This window comes from Globicephala melas, chromosome 3 (genome assembly GCF_963455315.2).
Source record: "Globicephala melas chromosome 3, mGloMel1.2, whole genome shotgun sequence".
Taxonomy (NCBI): domain Eukaryota; kingdom Metazoa; phylum Chordata; class Mammalia; order Artiodactyla; family Delphinidae; genus Globicephala; species Globicephala melas.
The window spans coordinates 109,467,107-109,486,245 of NC_083316.1; the positions used below are offsets into that span (position 1 = coordinate 109,467,107).

The 19,139-nt window shown below is 52.7% G+C and overlaps 2 protein-coding genes across 6 annotated transcripts in view; one reads left to right on the forward strand and one right to left on the reverse strand.

The window, feature by feature from the left end:
• RAD50 (RAD50 double strand break repair protein) overlaps window positions 1-19,139 on the forward strand; it is a 234,168-nt gene that overhangs the window by 69,019 nt on the left and 146,010 nt on the right. The window lies entirely within an intron of this gene.
• IRF1 (interferon regulatory factor 1) lies at window positions 6,986-14,093 on the reverse strand. Of its 2 annotated transcripts, none has more exons than XM_070045099.1 (10): window positions 13,859-14,093; window positions 12,726-12,817; window positions 11,352-11,451; window positions 10,365-10,460; window positions 10,198-10,247; window positions 9,957-10,089; window positions 9,647-9,769; window positions 9,259-9,308; window positions 8,268-8,403; window positions 6,986-7,958 (listed from the first exon to the last, which is right to left on the reverse strand). In XM_070045099.1, exons 2-10 carry the CDS (start codon window positions 12,810-12,812, stop codon window positions 7,846-7,848), a joined length of 888 nt encoding a protein of 295 aa, XP_069901200.1. In that variant the 5' UTR covers window positions 12,813-12,817; window positions 13,859-14,093; the 3' UTR covers window positions 6,986-7,845. The 2 variants fall into 2 exon arrangements, with proteins under 2 accessions (XP_069901200.1, XP_030725532.1); XM_030869672.3 differs by having other exon boundaries at window positions 10,365-10,541.

The window sequence follows — 19,139 nt, forward strand, 5'->3', positions numbered from 1 at the left end:
AGCACCTCCCACCCAAAGACCGTAGGGCTTCCAAGGACTGGGGCCTCTGAGAACTAAGGCACTGAATTCTAAGGGAAGCTACAAGCCTGGAGGGGCAGGCAGCCAGACACTGAAGTCCCTCCACCTCAGCATCCCTGGCTGCCCTTGACAGCCAGAGGTCACCTGGCCCCTTTCCTCAGTATGACTGCCTGTCTGCCTTTACTCATTCCCTTTCCCCACTCCTTTCCTGGGCCTCAGGCTGGAACTTTGTGGGAGCCTGTGGAAGCAGTGGGCCCTGCAGAGCCTCTGTCCCTGAGCTGCCTGCTGAGGTCCCCAGGGATATAAGACCCAGTAGGAGGGCCAGTGGGCAGTGCAGAGAAGGAGGGGCTGGACAAGGCCTTTGGTCCTCCAAGTAGGGGGACCAACTCACCCCAGTTTGCCCAGGACTCTCTCAGTTCTAGCAGTGAAAATTCCCACATCCCAGGAAACTCATCTGTCCTGAGCAAACTGGGATAGTTGGTAGCCTGCCTCCAAGGCCCTTTGCCCCTCCTAATCTACTATAGATTACCTTGTCAGCCTGGATGGCTAGCCCTTTGGACTCTTGGATGCCAACCTCTGCACGGTATCTGGGAGCAGAGGGATCTGGGGGCTGGGGAAGGGCCCCAAGCAAGTGCCGGGGAAGTATAGATCTCTGCTTGTAGTGTTCCTGGACCCATGCCTGTATCTGCATGGGACAGAGCTCCTAAATAGATGCACAGGGGGGTGAAGAATTGTGGTTGTACCCGATTTCTAAACATTTAATAGCATGATTACTTTTGGGTGGTGTATTGCAGGTGGCTTTAATTAATGTTTCTATTTACTTATCTGTATTTCTTACTCTGTACAATTAAACCATGTTCCTTTTACTTGTGTACATTTTTAATAAAAGAAAGTAATTAATGACTCAGACTTCCATCCCCAGCAGTCCTGCTGAGGGACACAGATGGGTTGTGCTGCATGTCGTGGGACACAGTGGCTCTTGTTCTGGGCTGGTTGGTCATGGCCCATTCTGCCCAAGGCTCTACTGCAAGGTCAGAGCTAGTTACCACTCTGTGCCTTCCCTGTCTCTCAGCCTTCTCCCTGCACCCCAGAGTCCAGCCTGGATTGTCCCCCAAGGAAGGACTCAGAAAAGCCAGGTGGACAGTGGGTAGAGAAGGTGAGCAGATGCTAACTGCAGGGCTTTGCTGACCCAGCATTTTGCAAGAGATGTTCTCAAGTGCCAATCCTGCCTGAGCAGGATCTCCTTCTGTGAGAATATGGAGGAGATGAGCTGCTTGCCTCTGAGGAGCTTCCAGTCTGGTTGGAGAGGTTGGGCATGTGGGGAGTAGCAGACAGGAAGGGGACAGGCACTGGCTGGTGAGGTTTTGCCTGTGTGAGCCGTCAGATACGGGAGGGCCCCAGGACTGCATTGCATGTGTCTCAGTCTGGCCAGAGACCAAAACTGGGGTCCTCTCGAGTGTCCTGAGGCAGGGCCCCAAAGTGGGGGCAGATGGTCTCCTAGGAGGAGACCTCTGGCTGCTTGCCAGTGCACGACAGAAGGGTGGTGATGAACTGTTCTCAGACGCGGTTCTGAGTCTTAGAAGTTTGGACACCCTTCAGGCCCTCCTCTGCCACACCCCACCCCACACACCTAGGAGCTCAGCCCTCACCCTGGCAAGCCCAGAAGGAGCACCGGAAGGGGAGCCCTGAGTCCCCAGCAAAGGCAACCACCCTTCACCTCCCACAGGCAAGGGCAGCAGCCCTCACCCCAGTTCACCATCGCGGTCGTATGGGCAACGTGAAAGGACTTCTTGACTTTTTCTCAGTTTTAAGGGAAGTAATTGCTGTTCTGCCCTAATGACTCCCTCCCTCCCTGTTCACCCCAGATCCCTAAACACCAGCTCCACACAACCGAACAACTTGCTCATTCCATGAAGTCAGCTTTCTCAGAGAAACCTGGCACACGATTCCCCCTGCCCCCACCCCAGGGCTCATGTGGCCTGGGCTGCTTACTTTGCTCCTGAACTATGATCCCTAGCGTACCCCTTCACCTGTCTGAGCAAAGGTGTGGCTGAATATTTTTAACTGCTGTGGAAGAACTCACTGCACCTGCCCTAATCCCGGCGGATTCAGGATGGGCAGCGAGAGGGAGAAGTTGATAGTAGAGCCAGACACCCCGTATCCACCTGGATGGTAAGGAAAAAGGGATGGCAGAGATGTAGAAGGACCCAGGCCAATCCAAGGCATATGGCCGGGAATGAAAGTGAGAGCCACCCTTGCTTCCTCTCAGCAGAGTCTGGAGGGTGGGGGAGGCCTTCCCTGAAGGAAACCTGCCAGTGAGTCTGAGAGCCCACCTGATGTAAGGCAGCAACCAGCCAGCTGCCAGGGGCGCTGGGTTTTCTCAGGGACCAGGAAGCCAGGATTAGACTCAAAACAGGCAGAGGGTGGCTCCAGCCTTGTGGCTGTGAGTTAGGATGCACCCTTGATGGGCTTGGCTCATACAGTTACCCAGAGTCCAGATCTCTGAGGATCCCAGGACTCAACAAAGGGTCTGATTTAAAGCAGGAGAACGAGAGAGACCCCGTTGCCTTGCTCAGACAGAAACGCAGCTGAAAAAGTCCTTTTTGATCCCTAGAGCTGAGATAAAGCCTAGCAGGCCAGAGTCCCCTGGAGCTAGGAGCTGGTTCACAAACAGACATGCGTGGCTGAGGTGCCCCCTACGTTGAAGCCAAGTTACTGGCCTGTCTGTGTTCCGCCCCCTGGGGGCCCCACCCAGCGAACTGCAGGTGGCCTCTAGGGCATTTGCATTGCCTCCCTTTAGGATCAAGTCAAAACTCACCTCACCGGGGCCCTGGGGCCTGTAGCTGCCGAGCCATGTTGCCTGGGATGAGGGCAGGGAGCTGAAGGGAGGGGTCCCACACAGTGTCCAGAGCAGCTGCAGCTTTTGCTACCTTCCCTCTGTGTCCCCAAATGCTTTTTCGGCATGAGGTGCTAGCTGCCCCAGGCAAGCTCTTCCAAACTTCTTCCCCAGGCCTCAGTTTCCTCCTCTGTGGGCAGCCTGACATCGTGGAAACAGCCTGGGTTCCGGGCACAGACAGATGTGGGTTGGAATCCAGGCCCCATACTGATTAACTGAATCATCCTGGACAAGCACCTTGTGCTGGTTGAGCTCTGGTTTCCGTGTCTGTGAACAGGGGCTGTGGTGGGGTCCCAGTGCCATGGTGCATACAGGGTGCTTGGCACAGTGCCTGATGCAAAGTGAGCACTCAAGGCTGTGTTGTCATCATCCAGCTGGACTGTGAGGTCCTTTTCAGTTCTGCTCCTTTCTGAGCTCGTGAAGCTGGATGAGGGATGGTGTGGTGGGTGAATGTCTGTCTCTCCCCTTGTACTCAGCCCCCATGTCCTTGCCTCATTGCCTCCGGTATCTCCCCAGTTGAAATTAAACCCAGCACAGACTCCGTAGGCCTGCCTCACCGTTGAGCCTGCAGAAGTGGGGGGTTCTTTTACAACTCCCCACCCCTAGGAAGTCAGCAGAAATGGGTCTCTTGGGAGCTGCCTGGAGCTAGGAAAACCATGTAGCCAACCAGCTATGCCCTTGTGCTGCCTTAGACTTGGACTCACAAGTGAGCCCTGGCTGACAAAGACAAGTCTTATTCTGCCCAGTACTTTGACTCCTGGAAAAGGAAGTACATGAGCTCCTCATTCACCCTCCAAGCCTCTGCCCCCGTGACTGCTGGCACAAGTGGGGAAAGGTTAGTGCAGAGTTCTGATGAATTTCAAACATTCTCATGATGGGAGGGTTAGCTGTGCCCAGATTAAGAAAGGGCATTACGTCTGACAGACAAAAGCTTCCTGGGTGCTCCAACAGGGCTGCTGAGGAATCCTGTACCCCACTAATACAAGGATTTTTGGATGTGTGCAAATCATGTGAAAGAAGACCCAATGGTCCCAGAGAATGACAGCCTGGGTATGACCCGGCCCCATCAGCCTGGGGGCATCACTTGCAGAGGAAAGGACTTCACCTCCAACCAGGCCCAAGACTTTTTCCAAGACTTCAGTTCTGTCTTTGGCAGTCCCCACCCAAGGCTTGCAGAGAGATCTGAGGATGCGCTTATCTTGCACACAGTGCACTGAGAGATGCTGAATACTGATATATCAAGAAGGGATGGTTTGCATGTCTTCCCTAAAGGTCTTCTGCCACCATGAGCCTTTGTATGGGAAGCTAGCATATTAGCCTCTAGCTTCCTTCCTATTGCCAAGTAAGCTGAATGAGTAACAGCCCAATTAAAGTGACACCTTTGGAGTAAGGCAAGGGAACTCTTATTACTAACCAGAAATGCCCTTGAACATCTATAGACTTGGTAGGGCAGGAGTTCTAGCTGGTGTGCCTGAGCCCCACGTTGCCGGTTTACCCCATTGGAAAGTGGTCCTTCATGACAATGATGTTATAACAACCCCAGCGAAACGGGTCTTTCAATGAACTCCTAGTCCCTCAGCCGAGAGCTTCTACCATTAGCACTTAAACTGAAATTCTTGGGAGTGAGCCACAAAAGCATTGGCAGAGTCTGCCCAAATCTGACACCGATTATACTGATGTTGCTCCATTTCAGGCACTGTTTGGCTAATGAGTTAGTATCAGCTGCCATCCTCAGGTGAGCATTTGGACTTTACTGTTACTCTTGTCAGGCATGGGCTGAGGTCCATGGGGTGGGGTGTGGTGAGACAGCTCACCATCCTGGAAAATCTGGCTCCATCCCACACTACTCCGTCATGTCTGGTCCTTAGGATTCAGCTCCCTTATGATGGGGAGGGGTAGGTTTTTGGGGTCCCTCCCTGGACATTCCAAGGAGTTGGTTCCAATTGTTTCGGATGCCTAGGGTAAGAAGAGTTAGAGACCAGGACTCCATCTTGGCTCTAGAGATTAGGACCTCACTGATGGAATTCCTCTCCCATTTTGGTAACTTACAAGTGATGAACTTTGCATATTAGAACTTGAGAGATTTCCACACCTGCCTGGGACTTCAACATATCCACTGCCTACTCTGTCAGGGAATACGTCAAAGGACAAGAGGAGAGAAGTCAGAAGCAGTCCCCGCTGTTTGCTCTGGGTTGCATCCCTTTCTCCCCACCCCTCCTGGGTCTACCCTACCTGGCTTCACACCACTCCCAACCATCCTTAGCTGGAAAAGCCACGCACTAGAAGACCTTACCAAGCCCCCAGTTAGAAGCCATAGGAGGCTAGCCTCCCCATCCTATTTTCCTCAGTAAGGGCGGGGCCCTGCAAGAGCTGGGAATAGTCATCTTATCCCTCCCCTTTGGCCCCCAGATGATGCTAACTCTTGAAAAATCCAGGTGGATCTTCTGATGGACAGTGCTTGAGACTGGTCTATCCAGGCATCCACAAACAGAATGTCTACCCAGCAGGAGGGCCACCTGCCGTTCAGGGAACAATACTTCCCAAGCTTTGCAGAGAAAGTCTGACTGAACTTCGCCCATTTTCCAGTTTTTTCATTATTTTCTCACTCAGCCTTCTCTCTCCCACACTCCTTCCAGGTGGCTAGGCCCTACAAGGGGGTGTCTGGGACCAAGAATATGGAAGATGTGTCCACACGGCTTGGTTTCCCTGAGTGACCCCTTCACTGCCATGGCCTCATTCCCTAGACGATGCTAGTGATGCCTGCTGGCTCCCCTTGGCCAGCCTGCCTACTGCTTTGGGTGCTGTTTAGCCCCAGGGCCAGACTGTGGAGGGAAATGAGAAAAGCCTACTTCCAGATCTCTGCCTCTCAGACACTGTGACTTGGTTCTTATCTGAGACCCTTCATTGCCAATGTATCAGTGATTCCCAACCTGTGGTTTTCAGAAACACTGTTCTGATCAAAGATATCCCTTCACAGAGATGCTGTGAATCTCTATTAGCCCAGCCAGAACCCTGAAAAGATGTGGAAGAAGGAAGCCTGCTTCATGTAAGGTCATCCACGGTTTTCCTAACACATTTGTGCATGGAGCTGTTTCACAGCACACTGCAGGCTGGTATTCAGCACCAGTTATTATTGGCTGTCAAAATAGTAAAATACTTTTGAACAGTCAGGTAAATTAGCCTCAAGCCCCTGTCCCCAGTGTCCTCCAACCACCCCAGGCCCTCCCCCTCAAATCTGCTCCCAATCCAGTATCGACTTGTACTGTCCAATATGGTAGCCACTGGCCACATATGACTTTTAAAATTTTAATAAATAAAATTCCAGGGACTTCCCTGGTGGTCCAGTGGTTAGGACTCCACACTCCCACTGCAGGGGGGCACAGGTTCCATTCCTGATCAGGAGACTTAAGATCCCGCATGCCTCGTGGCGCAGACAAAAAAAAAAAAGAATTAAAAAATCCAGTTCCTCCACTGCACTGGCCACATTTCAAGTGTTCGGTTAGCACATGTAGGTGTGCCGCTGCCTACTGGTGTGTTCACTGCCTACTGCAGTGAACACTGCAGAGAGAGAACATTCCTGTCACTGCAGCAAATGGACAGCAAGTACTGCTTGGCGGCACAGCAGGTCGCGGGAACCTTTTGGGGGCTGGTGTCTGTTCTGATTGCCAGTGACCATGCTGTGCCAACTGTTAACTTTTTGGAGTAGCACCTGAGTACACCTGCATTTGAATTTAGCAAGACATTCGAGTCTACGGCACATTCCTCAGAAGAACTCAAAACCTAACACTCCCCAGGCCCCAGGAGCCCAAGTTCAACTCATAGCTCTGGCTATAAAGCCGTGGGCAAGTGACTATATTTACATGAGCATATGCCTGTGCCATAACTGTCCCTTCTCCTGCCACCTTCTCCATGAACATAATTGAAAGGATTTCACAATAGGTGCACATCACTGCTCACCCCAAAGGCAAGCTCAGGCAGGATGCCAACAATGAGTCCATCAGAATGTGTCTACAAAAAGTAAAATCATCTATAATTTATGTCTAAGTAAAAGGCCACACCACTTATAAACAATTAACATTTTATAAAAAGACAAATGTACATATTTACACACATGTACATGTGTGGTCACACATGACTTAGTGGTCAGATGATGTTTCCAATTTTAAAAGTCACACTCACACTTGCCTCCCTGGGCCTGCTGGGGGCTGCTGGGGCCTGCCTGAGGGGGCAGGTGGGTGCAGAGCAAGGCACAGTATAAATAAACACAAAGGCCAAGAGCTTGGGGGAAGCGTTAGTGTACACCTCTGATCAGAAATGTGGCAAGGTCCACAAGAAAAAGTGCCAGGTTTTTTCACAATCCCCTCAGCCTAAGCAGGGAGCAGGGCAGAGCTCCTCTGAGGCAGAGGGGGCACTGTCCCCACAGGACCCCATTCTTCCTTCACATTTCACTGGCTTTGGAACAGTCCCCAGGGCTCAGCTAGGAAGGGAGGTGGTTCTTTGGGAACAGGATTCACTTAGTGCAATTGTCTCTTAGTGCAGAGCCAGCCCTGGAGTTGGTGCTGTGCTTTCTGAGGTCACTGGTCCGTTCCCTTGGGCCAGCTCAGTGACAGCAAGACCCTCTCCAGGCAGCTGGGCTCAGAGGGAAAAGCTGGAGGCTGACTCCCGTCTGAGACCTCCACCTGACACACCAGTCTCAGAACGCCATCTTCCCAGGAGGCAGGGCCAGCTTTACCCCACAAGACAAGCCCAGACCCTGGCCTGCCGGACCCCCAGAGGCCACTGTCCCAAGGAGGAAAGCCCCATCCCTGGTCAGCAGTGGGGTTACACTTTATCGTATCAAGGGGCCACAGGATTCCTGCTTCTCTGCACCACAGCCGCCATGATGCCAGGTCCTGCTTGCCTAGAGAAGTAAAAGGGGGCCAGGGGCCCACCTATGGTGCACAAGGAATGGCCTGGATGGAGGGCAGCCTGACTGGGGGCAGCAGGCTGTCCAGCCAGCTGGTGTCCATGTTCTTCAGATCTGAAGATATCAGCCCAATATACCCTAGAAGATGTGAAGAAGGTTGTGTGAGGATTGGGGGTGGGGAGGCAGGTGTGTTCTCCCCCCCACCCTCCAGCCCTATCCGTGAAGGCCACAGACACAGCAGCCTCTGCTGTCCGCCGCATGGCAACCTCAATCTTAGGCAAACCTGAGGGCCTGGAAGGAGCAGCTAATTTGCAAGCTGTCTGTACCCAGATGAATTTAACAAGGATGCTTTACCCCTGCTGCTCTCTGGCCCTGCCCCTAAGCCTTCCCCACCCACTACCTGGTTTTCCCTTCTTTGAGAAACCATATGGATCCAGGTCTTCTTACCCCCAGGGCTGTCAACTTCTGGCTCCTCTTTGCAGCTGAAGTCTCCATAGACAGAGGTGGGCTGGGCCCCAGGTTCATTGAGCAGGTACCCCTTCCCATCCACGCTTGTCTGCTGCCACCCTGACTGCTCCAAGAGCTGGGGACAGATAAATAAAAAGCCATCGGCTCACTTCCAGTACAGACTCACCCTCTGGTCCTGCCTTCAATAAGCCAACACTTCCCAGCCAGGATCACATCCTTGGCCCTTTTCACATTCTCAAATGGATATAGACGTGGAGTGCAGTTAGGATAGGGGCCTGGGAGGTGAGAGTCTGCCCTGGGCTGACACTCCCACATCTACCTTCTGGCATAGAATCTCCAAGACTTCCCTCTCAACTGGGTAAGGACATACCAACCGGGAGTGTGGCTTAAAGCAATGGTTCACATATTAAGTCAAGAAAAGATGCCTAGAAATTTCAGGTAGAGATAAGGAACTATGCCCATGTCTCCATTTTCTGTGCTGATGGAACACAGCCTGGGTACAGCTACTTCAAAAACTTTTTTACATTTATTTTAAAAACTGAAGCAGAAAAAAACCTGGAGAATAATTTGCTTAAAAAAAGAAAAGCCATCATATTACAGATCCCAAAGGCTGATTACTGAAACCTGATGTGCATTTCCCAAACTAACAGGACTGGGGCATGTTAGGGCGGAGGACACGGGCCAGGGACCCGGCACTGATGGTGGCTGAGTCAGAGCTATCTGAGGCCCTAGGACAGCATGTCAGAAACCCAGCCTCCCTCCTGCCCCCACTTCCACAGTGTCTTTCCCACCAGCCAAAGTGGTCAGTGGTCCCCAGCCACATGGATGTGACACTTGTAGGACCGTGCAAGCAGACAGGTCACAGCAGCAACTGCCTACCCTCCAACTTGGAAGCTCTCACTGGTTCTCTCCCCTCACTGAGAAGTAGCCACCTCAAAAGAGCACTGAAGAAGGAAGGAAGGGGCTTTACCTTCATGATGTCCTCAGTTAACTTCCCTTCCTCATCCTCATCTGTTGCAGCTGTGGATGGGGAACAGCAGAGAGGTTGGCTGAGGTCAGCCAGGCTCACCCTGCAGTGCCAGCCCCACCAAGTCCCCCTACCCCTTCACACATGCACACACACACGCTGGCCTCCCAGTGGATATCTGCCTTCCATGAAGATTCCAGAACAGAACACTGTCCTCGTGACTCAGCCTCTTGAACCCTGAAGCCACACCTCTTCCCACCTCTTCCCTCTTCTCTCCAGCCCACCAGTCAGCTCAGTGCCGGGTGGAGTTCTGACCATCTTTTCTGCCTCAGGAAACCCCTCCTTGGATCCCAACAGTCAGGCAGGCAGGCCAGGCCCCGGAGGCACGAACCTTCAGAGGTGGAGGGCATGGGCGACACCTGAAAGTTGTACAGGTCACTGGTGCTGTCTGGCACAATTTCCACTGGAATGCGCCAGTCGGGGAGGGTGCTACTGACGGCACACGGTGACAGTGCTTCAGGACAACAGAAACGGAGGGTCAGAGCTGTGTGCTTTCTTAGTTTGCCAGGACACCCAGCATCCCCCCCAACTTGCAGGCTGCTCCAACAGGTCACCATCTACAAGCCCGGTGCCCCCTAGACCAAGAGAAAGAGCCATCCCACCAACCTATGTGGTCCCCTGCCAGACCCGGCCCACCTTACCTGGAGTAAGGGCCCGTTCAACGTCCAAGTCCTGCCCCATGTAGCCCTGAGTTGTGTAGCTGCTGTGGTCATCAGGCAGGGTGGAGCTGCTGAGTCCATCAGAGAAGGTATCGGGGCTGGATTCCCCACATGACTGTAGAAGGAGAAAGAAGCTTAGGCCCAGGCTTGCTGGGGCACTCCTTCTACTGCCCACCCTTGACTCTCAGGTGACCAAAGGCTAGCTGCTTAGGATCATACTCACCTTTTTCTTGGCCTTGCTCTTAGCATCTCGGCTGGACTTGGACTTTCTCTCTGTGGGGCAGATAGGCTGTCAACCTTGGTACAGGCAGGCATGCCAGCCCCAGCTGACTTCCTTCCTCCTTCCCTCTCTCCCTGAGGGCTTTCCCAGGACCCAGAGCCCTTGGATACCTTTCCTCTGGTTCTTGGTGAGGGGTGGGAGCATCCGGTACACCCGCACAGCTGAACTGCCCTTGTTCCTGCTCTGGTCCTTCACCTCCTCGATATCTGGCAGGGAGTTCATGGCACAGCGAAAGTTGGCCTTCCATGTCTTGGGATCCGGCTCCTTTTCCCCTACTTTGTATCGGCCTAGTGGGCAGGAAAGTGAAGAGGATCATCAGGACTATAGGTGGGGATCCTCAGCTGTGCCCTGGCTTGGGAGGAGAAAGACAAGAGTACCCCTGAGCTCTCATGCTGCCAGAGATCCACAATGGTCAAACCAGCAGGTATTCCTGGGTGACACTTGTGCAGGCCCTGGGCTTCTCAAATGCCCAGACTTGGCTCAAATACATCCAGCAAGCCTCAGCAAAGGGCCTAGCCAGAAGCACTAGAGAGCCCAAGCCCCAAAGTGCTATCTTTGTCACAGATCGTGCCCAGTCTCCCTTTGGCTGTCAGCAGCCAGACGGCAGGGACTGGGGCTTATTTGATAGTTCCTAACATGGGAATGGACACAGAGCAGGCATCAAAGAATATTTACTGATAGGTGGGCTGACTGGTCCGAGATGGGCCAAGAGCCCCATCCCTGAAGGATAAAAAAGAGGCTGCCAACCAGAGGGGCCTTGGACCCAGGACTATTGGTCAACATCAAGAAAAAGGAAGGCCTGGATCTCTTTCAGTGTCCGTGCTCACAACTGCTTTTGCCAGGGAGAACTTTAATCTAGCCACAAACTCCATGAAGAAGCCACACTTTCTAAGATTTTGGCTTCATAAACTCCTTTGTGAACGTGCTGAAATGATGAACCCTCTCCCAAAAACACAGGTCTGCTCCCTGCCCACCCCCGAATTCTGTACAACATCTCAGGGAGCTCAGAGACCCCAGTGAAGAGCCTCTGTGTTAAGAGAAGTGCCTCCCCTTATCTCCTCCCTGCCCCTCTTAAAGCTGGAGTCCAGGGCACACACCTGTGTGAATGGCCCAGCTCCGAAACAGACAGGCATCCTTGTTGATGTCCCAGCCATGCTTGGCAGCGTGCTTCCATGGGATCTGGAAGATCATCTTCTCCTATACAGCACACAAGCACACATACATGTAAGACCGTGTCAGCTCAGAGACCACAGGCTTTTGGCCTGAATCTGCCCAGCCCCCCAGATCTGGGAAAAGGCTGACTTCCCCTTTTCACCCTGACATCTGGCTTGGGTTGACCCATCCTGAGAATGGCTTAAACAGGCTACTCCATCACTAGATCTTTCAGAAGGGGCTCTGGGTTCTGATGAGCTAGGGCATCATCAGCTCAGCAAAGACCTCCTTCTGCCTATTACAGATGTGCTAGGACCCATACAGAGTACCCTGGGATGCTTCTCTCAGACTTGTCAGCCCCAACATGGAAGTGAGAACTCAGTTCATTAGATGGGGCTGCTCAGGACAACTGCGACCACTGGCTCCTACACAGGGGGTCCTGGCCATATATACCTGTGGGAGCTCAGGGCCAGACTTGGATGATGACTACCTGTGTGACCCTGGCATTGTCACTATACCTCTTTGTCCCTCACTGTTTTCTCTTCCGTGAAATGAAAAAAAGTAACAAATATAAAAGCTAAGGTCTCACTGTTATCATTACTGGTGGTTAACAGTATGGATTTTTGAGTCAGACTGCTCAGGTTCACATCTTGACTTTATCCCTTTTTGTGTGATCTCATCATCTACTTCTCAGTGCCTCAGTTTCCTTATCTGAAAATGGAGATATTAATAGAATCTACCTCACAGGGCTATGCTGAGGATTAAATGACACAATGTAAGTAACATGGTGCCATGCTCGCTCATAGTAAGTGTACAGTAAGCATTAGTTGTTATTATAAATACTATTATTACTGCTAAGTCTGCAGGGTCTATGTTGTCCTTTGTGCACCACCAGCAAGAGGCCTCTTGGGTCTGGACAACTGGTGCAAGGTTAATTCTTGGGTCAACTGCTGAGCCAGTCACCTTCCTACCAGCAGTGCCCACTTTTCTGTCTCCTATCTGCCTGACTGGAGCCCTCTAGAATGTTGTGTGCGCTTGTAAAGGTCTCCCTCAGGAGAGACCAGAACTTTGGCCCTGCAGATGCTGGGAGAATCTTGCTGCTGGAAAACTGTCAGTGCCTTCAGGTGGATGCCCAGGGAGGCAGGCAGAAGTCAGCCAGTGGGGCCCTGGCTGGGTCTTGTACACTCCCTGCAGGATCCACTAGGAAATACATCTGCCTGCTCCCTAACACTTCCCTTTTTGAGCTGCACCTGGAGCTTTGGTCCCCTAAAGAACATGGGTTAAAATAGTGGCAGAAAAACCCAAAGAGTAACACTCACTTTATTAATCCAGATCAGCCCTGGGATTTGGTTGGAATTAATCTGCATCTCTAGCCAGGGTCTCATGCGCATCCGAGTGATGGGCATGTTGGCTGTAAAGAGAAGACGGAAGGCTCCTGTTTGGAGTCTGTTGAGCAGCCCCTAGGCACTACCCTGCCCCACCCCAGGTCATTCAATTACCCTCCCCTCCCCTCGTCCAGATACCAAGTACTACAATCATGGGGAAGGGGGCTTTCTCTGGAATAAAACCACCCTCCAAATCTTTTCAGCATCTTGAGCAAAATGCTTCTTCCCTCACCCCCTCCTAGACAGTCTTGGGAGGAGACAGGCATGCATGTGTGTTTCAAGATTTATGTTCAGGAAAAGAGACAAAACACAGAGATATCTAAATACCAGAACTTTTCTCCCAAAATTCAAATCCTTTGGGAAGCAAGGGGCTTCTTTTCTTGATGCCAAGAAATTTTCCTGCTTGAGTTGTTGCCACTAGATGTGCACCTTCCCTAATGGACAAGCAGTCACCCTACATCCTGGACACTCCCCCCCCCCAAATCTATTCTACGCCTCCCTGACAGTCACAGTGTAGAGGCCCGGACGCCAACCCTTCCGGCCTGGTTCCCCTCCTCGGACGAAGTGGCCCAAGGAACACCTGTGGCGCCTCTTCCCGCGGTCCCGGGAGGTCCTCCAACCATCCAGGGCAGCAAGCCCCAGGCCCCGCCACCTGCATAGACAACCTGAAACCTGGGGCCTGGGCGCGAGCTGGGACCGCCGAAAGCCGGCGCCGGGAGCAAAGGGCGCCCACGCGCCGACATACACTCGAGTCCCCCGCACTGCTCGTGGATGCGCGCAACCAACACACAGGGCCACCCAGAGGCCGCCAGCGGCTTCGCGCACACAGAGCTGCGGCAGCGGCCGGGGTCGGGCAACCTCGGCCGGGTGGGCGGTCCACGCCGCGGCCCGCCCTCCCCGCGCAGCTGCTTGCCGCTCCTTCAGCGCCTTCCCGAGTCCGCGCGGGGGCCCAGGCCACGCCGCGAGCCCGCCACTCTCCCGGCTGGGGTTTTCGTCCCCCACTTCCTGATGCCCCGCACGCTTTTGTTCGACGCCACCGGTGCCCCTTGCGTCGAAGGCGGGCTCACCTCGGCTTCAAGCGCTTTTCAGCGGCGGCGCCCGAGGGTCCCGGCGCGGTGAGGGCTGCTAAGCGGGCGCGGGGAGCGCGATTCTTGGTGGGAGCGGGGAGAAGGCAGAGGATGCCTGGGTCGCGGAGCCGCTGGGCACGGCTGGCCTCGGCTTGGCTCGGCTCCCGCTGGCCTCTGCTCCGCCCGGATCGGTCGCACGTCCTGCCTCGACGAAGGAGTGGCGCGCTCTGCCGGGGTAGCGGCGCCGGCGAGAAATCTAAACACTTAGCGGGATTCCCCCAGCCCAGGCCGGGCCCCGCCTCCTAAAGAGCCGCGAGGGCGCCCATTGGCCAGCGCCGCCTCATCATTTCGGGGAAATCAGGCTGTTGTAGAGCTAGCGGCGAAGGGGAAGTACAGGGCGGCTGCCCCTCCCCACCCCCTCCGGCCTGGCGCCGCCGCCCCGGGGCGAACGCGGGCCCGCCCCGCCGGCTCCCACTCCACCCCCATACCAGCTAGCCCAGGAGAAAGCTGTCCTGGAAAGTCAAACGCCCCTGGCCCATAGTTACTCACCTCACTCCGCACTCCCCCAGCCTGCTAGCTCCTCTGTCCATCTCCTTGCCCTCCTTTCCTGGGGATGGGGACACCTATCTCCCCAGCCCCGGTGAGGGGGTCACCCGCGCACCTGCGCTTTCTTCAGAGTGGACGCCAGGACTGAATCCCCGGAAAACTAACCTACTTCCTCAAGCCCGTTAATGGGGTGTCTAGAATAGAGGGTTGGGCTTCCCTGGTGGCGCAGTGGTTGAGAGTCCGCCTGCCGATACAGGGGACACGGGTTCGTGCCCCGGTCCGGGAAGATCCCACATGCCGCGGAGCGGTTGGGCCCGTGAGCCATGGCCGCTGAGCCTGCGCGTCCGGAGCCTGTACTCCGCAACGGGAGAGGCCACGACAGTGAGAGGCCCGCGTACCGCAAAAAAAAAAAAAAAAAAAGAAGAAGAAGGGAGGGTTTTGGCTCTCAAACTGCCCCCTTTTTGAGGGATGACCCACCTCCAGGTCATTCACCTTCCCTGGAGAAGTAAAGGAAAGCCTTCCCTGCTTGGGGCTGCCAGGACAAGAGGAAATCGCAGCTTGGCCGCTGCTAGCGCAGCCTGCCAATGGACTAGGGACCTGTTTCCTCAACTACAAAATAACGATAGCCCTACCTTGCTGGTTTACAGTGACAGAGAGATGATGTCTGTAAAGCATCATGCCCTACTTCGGCAGCAGATGATGCGTGGTTTGCGAGGTCCCTGCCCAGAGTCTAATAGTGACCGGCGGAGGCCTCTTCTGCTTCTCCTTCTACACCCTAGGGACTGCCCCACAAAGGGAGAAGGGTTTCAGAGAAGCCAGGACTGCTGAGTTGAGGTGGGTGTGGGCTAACCTTGGCTCCTCCTAGCACTTCTTGCCTTAGGCCACCTCCGCAGTCTCATGTGGCCCTTGCATGGGAGCCCCTCGGTGGCAGCATTAGTGTCATCTCTGGGCCCTCAGAGCTTGGCCCAGAGACATTCTGGGCAACATGGGGGAATTGCTTAGGTCTGACCAAGGTCTTGGGTCTAGCCAAAGGATTGGGGAGCCCAGGTCCCAGGCCCCTTGGGAATGGAAGCTATTTAACTCTTGGGCTTACAACTAGACCTTGACCTACTTGTACTTCTAGACGCTGGGCTGAGTGTTCATTTTTCTATCTAGAACTCTGGCACAGCAGGCTTCTTCCTTCAACCCCATCAAGCTGCTGATTCAGAGGTAAATCACTCTTCCAGGCCGGGTTGGTTGTGTCACTCCTGTCACCCCAGCCCTCCCTCCATAGTGGCCCCCAGTTGCAATGTTGCAGGCTATAAACAGACACATTGATGTAGCATTCCACCTGTCAGTCACACTAGAGCTTCCTTCCCACAGAGGAAATGGATGGGTCAATCCAATAATGGTGCACCAGAATCTGATGCTGTGACTAAGACCAAGCTTGGTTCCCAGGAAACCAACAGGAATGGGTCAGAGCTGTCTCCCAGATACTGATGGGTGCAGGAGCCAGGAGAGGCAGAAAGGCAGGAAAACTGTGAGGAATGAGCCTAGCTGGGTGTTAAGCAAAATGGAAGGTGCTGAGGCCCTGGAAGGGGGCAGAAGGGTTGGGGTGCTTTAAGTGACAGAAGGGAGTGGGAATGCACTACAGAAACCAAGACCTTCTGAGCAAGAAGAGCAGAAAACAAGTGGCTCCTGAGTTGCGAAGTCTGTTTGTGCAGCAACTGGGTGCTTGTCCTACCCCTAAGAACCTGACATAGCCACTGGAGAATTCAGAGTGAGATTAGGGAAATGAAGTTTGCATTTCATGTGGTCTGAGGAATTGACCCTGTGAAGGCAGCAGGAGAGTGTAAAAAGTGCTTTAAAACAAGAACTTTATTTTAGTTCATAACCATCTGTATATATATATCTACAATGTGCATCTTTCTGTGTCATGAAATGTACTTCTGCAATATCATTTGTAATGGGTACATATTATTCTATCATAAGGATAAATAAAAATTTACCCAATTAATCCCCTATTGTAGGACATGTAGGTTATTTCCATTTTTTCATAATACAAACAGCACTGTGTAGCTAAATCTTTGCGCACATCATAATTTTTTGCTAAGGAGAAATTCCCCAGGGTTAGTATTTACCAGTGAAATTGTCATTTACATTTTTGAAGTGTTCTTTGCCTTTTTTTTTTTTTACTTTTAACTTTAGGGATTCTTATGTAATCTTGAAGTCTATAAGAATCTGCTTATGATGATTGGGGGTGCTATACTCCAAATCAGTGAAATAAAGCTAACCCCTGTTTAAGTATCTCAAATTTTTATTGTAACTGTTCTTGATGAATCCCATTCTAAGATGTATCACACATTCCTTGGGAAGCTGGACAGAATATATCTTGTTCTTTTCAGGTTTCTCTTAGTAATTCAGGGCTGGCCCTTTCCCCTCTCTGACTCAAAAGACTCATCTTCTGTAATTCCAGCCATCCCCTCTGGGCAGGTGACCTCCAAACCCAACTCTGGCTGCCTTCTGGGTGTTCCCCTACAACCTTATCCACAGATTCACACACAAGCAAGCAGAACTTTTGACCTCCCCATTCCACACTGACCCAGCAGCTTTCTCTCTTCCTAATTCCAGCTCCCTCTCTGGTGAAGTCTTTGCCATCCTCCTCCCCTCTTTGCCTCACGTGGTCTTCTGGTCTTCCTTGCCTGAATCAAGTCCTGCTTTCACATTTCAGGTTCAGGCTATTGTTGCCACAGCCTCCCCTTGAGACTCCCTCCCTGTCAGGCCTGCCCCTCCAGGCACCTCTGCACTAGGTTTATCTCCCTAACTTTGATGATCTCCCTAGCATTCAGGTCCACACAGGAGCCTTGTGGTTCCCTCAGACTCCTTAGCCCCACATTCAATTCACTGCTAACTCTGGTCCCAAGGGTCCCATCCCAACCTTCTTTCCCACAACTCCCCTACCCTTGGCAGTAACTACAGGGCGGTGGAAAGAGAGTCTAGGAGTCTCATGCGGTGGAAAGAGAACACGGGATTTGAGTCTGAAAACTGTGTTCTTGTGCTTTGCCATTTGCTGTGTGACCTTAGGCAGGTTACTGTCCCTCTCTGGGTCTCAGTTTTCTCTTCTGTAAAATAGAGGTACTCTCTGCACATCTGTCCTAATTGTTACAAAGATGAAATTAGATAGACTATCAAACTCCTTTCTAAACTGTAAAATGTTAGTCAAAGGACATGTGTTCACAGTAAAGCATGAACCTTTCACTGTATTTCCATTCTCTGAACACACTCTGTGTTTTTCCCCTGTCTTTGCTTCTTCCATTTGCTCCTCATCCCTGACTTCCTAGGATACTTAGCAACACTCACCTCACCTGCCATTCCCCCTTGCTCTCTCAGTCTTAGTTCTCCCCCTCTCATTCCCCCCGCTGCACTTCAATTTCAGTCTCTGTTTTAAGGCCCGGAGCAAATGCCTGGTCTTCTATGAAGCACCTCCAAAGCAGCCAACCAGAAATCCTTCCCCTCCTCAAAACCCCCTAGCCCTTAACTTTCACGTGTTCTTTTCTCCACTTATCACCTTCTGGGTGGTGACCTTCTGGGGAACAAAGTCTGCTGTTTTTTTTTTTTTTTTTTGGCCATGCCACACAGCATGTGGGATCTTAGTTCCTTGACCAGGGATTGAACTGTGCCCTCTGCAGTGGAAGTGCAGAGTCTTAACCACTGGACCACCAGGGAAGTCCCAAAGTCTGCATTTTTCTTGAAGAGACCTGAGAGGGTCCCTCACACTGCAGCTGGAGTTAGCTGGGGGTTAGGTCTGGAGCAGGGTCTCACTCAAAGGATACCTCACATCTATACTACCACTCAATGAGGGTAAATTTATTGCAGTTTCTCTGTATTAGGCTCTGGGGTTTTCTGGGCTGGCAGAATCAGGCTGCTGGGGACAAGATCACCTTTATGGAAACCTTCCTTGGTGGACCAAATCATGTCCCTAGCCCCCTCTCTCAGGGTCTCAGAACACAGTGTTCACCCCCTGGGTGGGTTCCAGTTAGTCCTGAAGTACAGCACCCAGCAAGGTTTTAACTAGGGTTTTGAGACTAGGGCAGCCCTGGGCCCCTGTGGCTCCTGCTACCCAGAGAAGAGGCCACAGTCCCCAAGGCAGATGAACGCCAGCAGGCGTTCCACCTCCCAGGTCCAGAGGGAGGGCTCTCTTAGATGCTAAAAGTCCCTCCCAGCCATCCTCTATTTTCACAGCAACCTGGGAGGCAGGCAGTCCTAAACTAAGTCCCTCCCAGCCATCCTCTATTTTCACAGCAACCTGGGAGGCAGGCAGTCCTAAACTATCAAGTCCTAAACTATCAAGCACACAAAGTCAGGCATAAAATAATCTGAAAGCAAAAAAAGCTTGAAGATAGAATCTAGGCGTCATCACCCTGGCTGAAAGGAGCCTAATTATAGATAAAGAAAGTCGTTTCTTAATTCATTCAACAAATATGAATGGCATTCCTGCTCTGGGTCAACTACAGGTTTGGCCCTGGGGATGTGCTGGGGCACGAGACTAGCCCCTCCCCTTTCGCAGCTCCGGCAAAAATGGTGTATGACACAGCAGAATAAACATTGTGCTGTTATAAGAATCCTAAACGCAGAGTGGGAGGCTGCAGCTGGCTGGGAAAGCACTAAGGGTCCTGCGATGTAAGAGTGGGCCGAGAATTGCTCCAGCGCTCTGGGCTGTTCGGAACCCCGGTGGGGGAGCGGGGTGTCAGTGTGG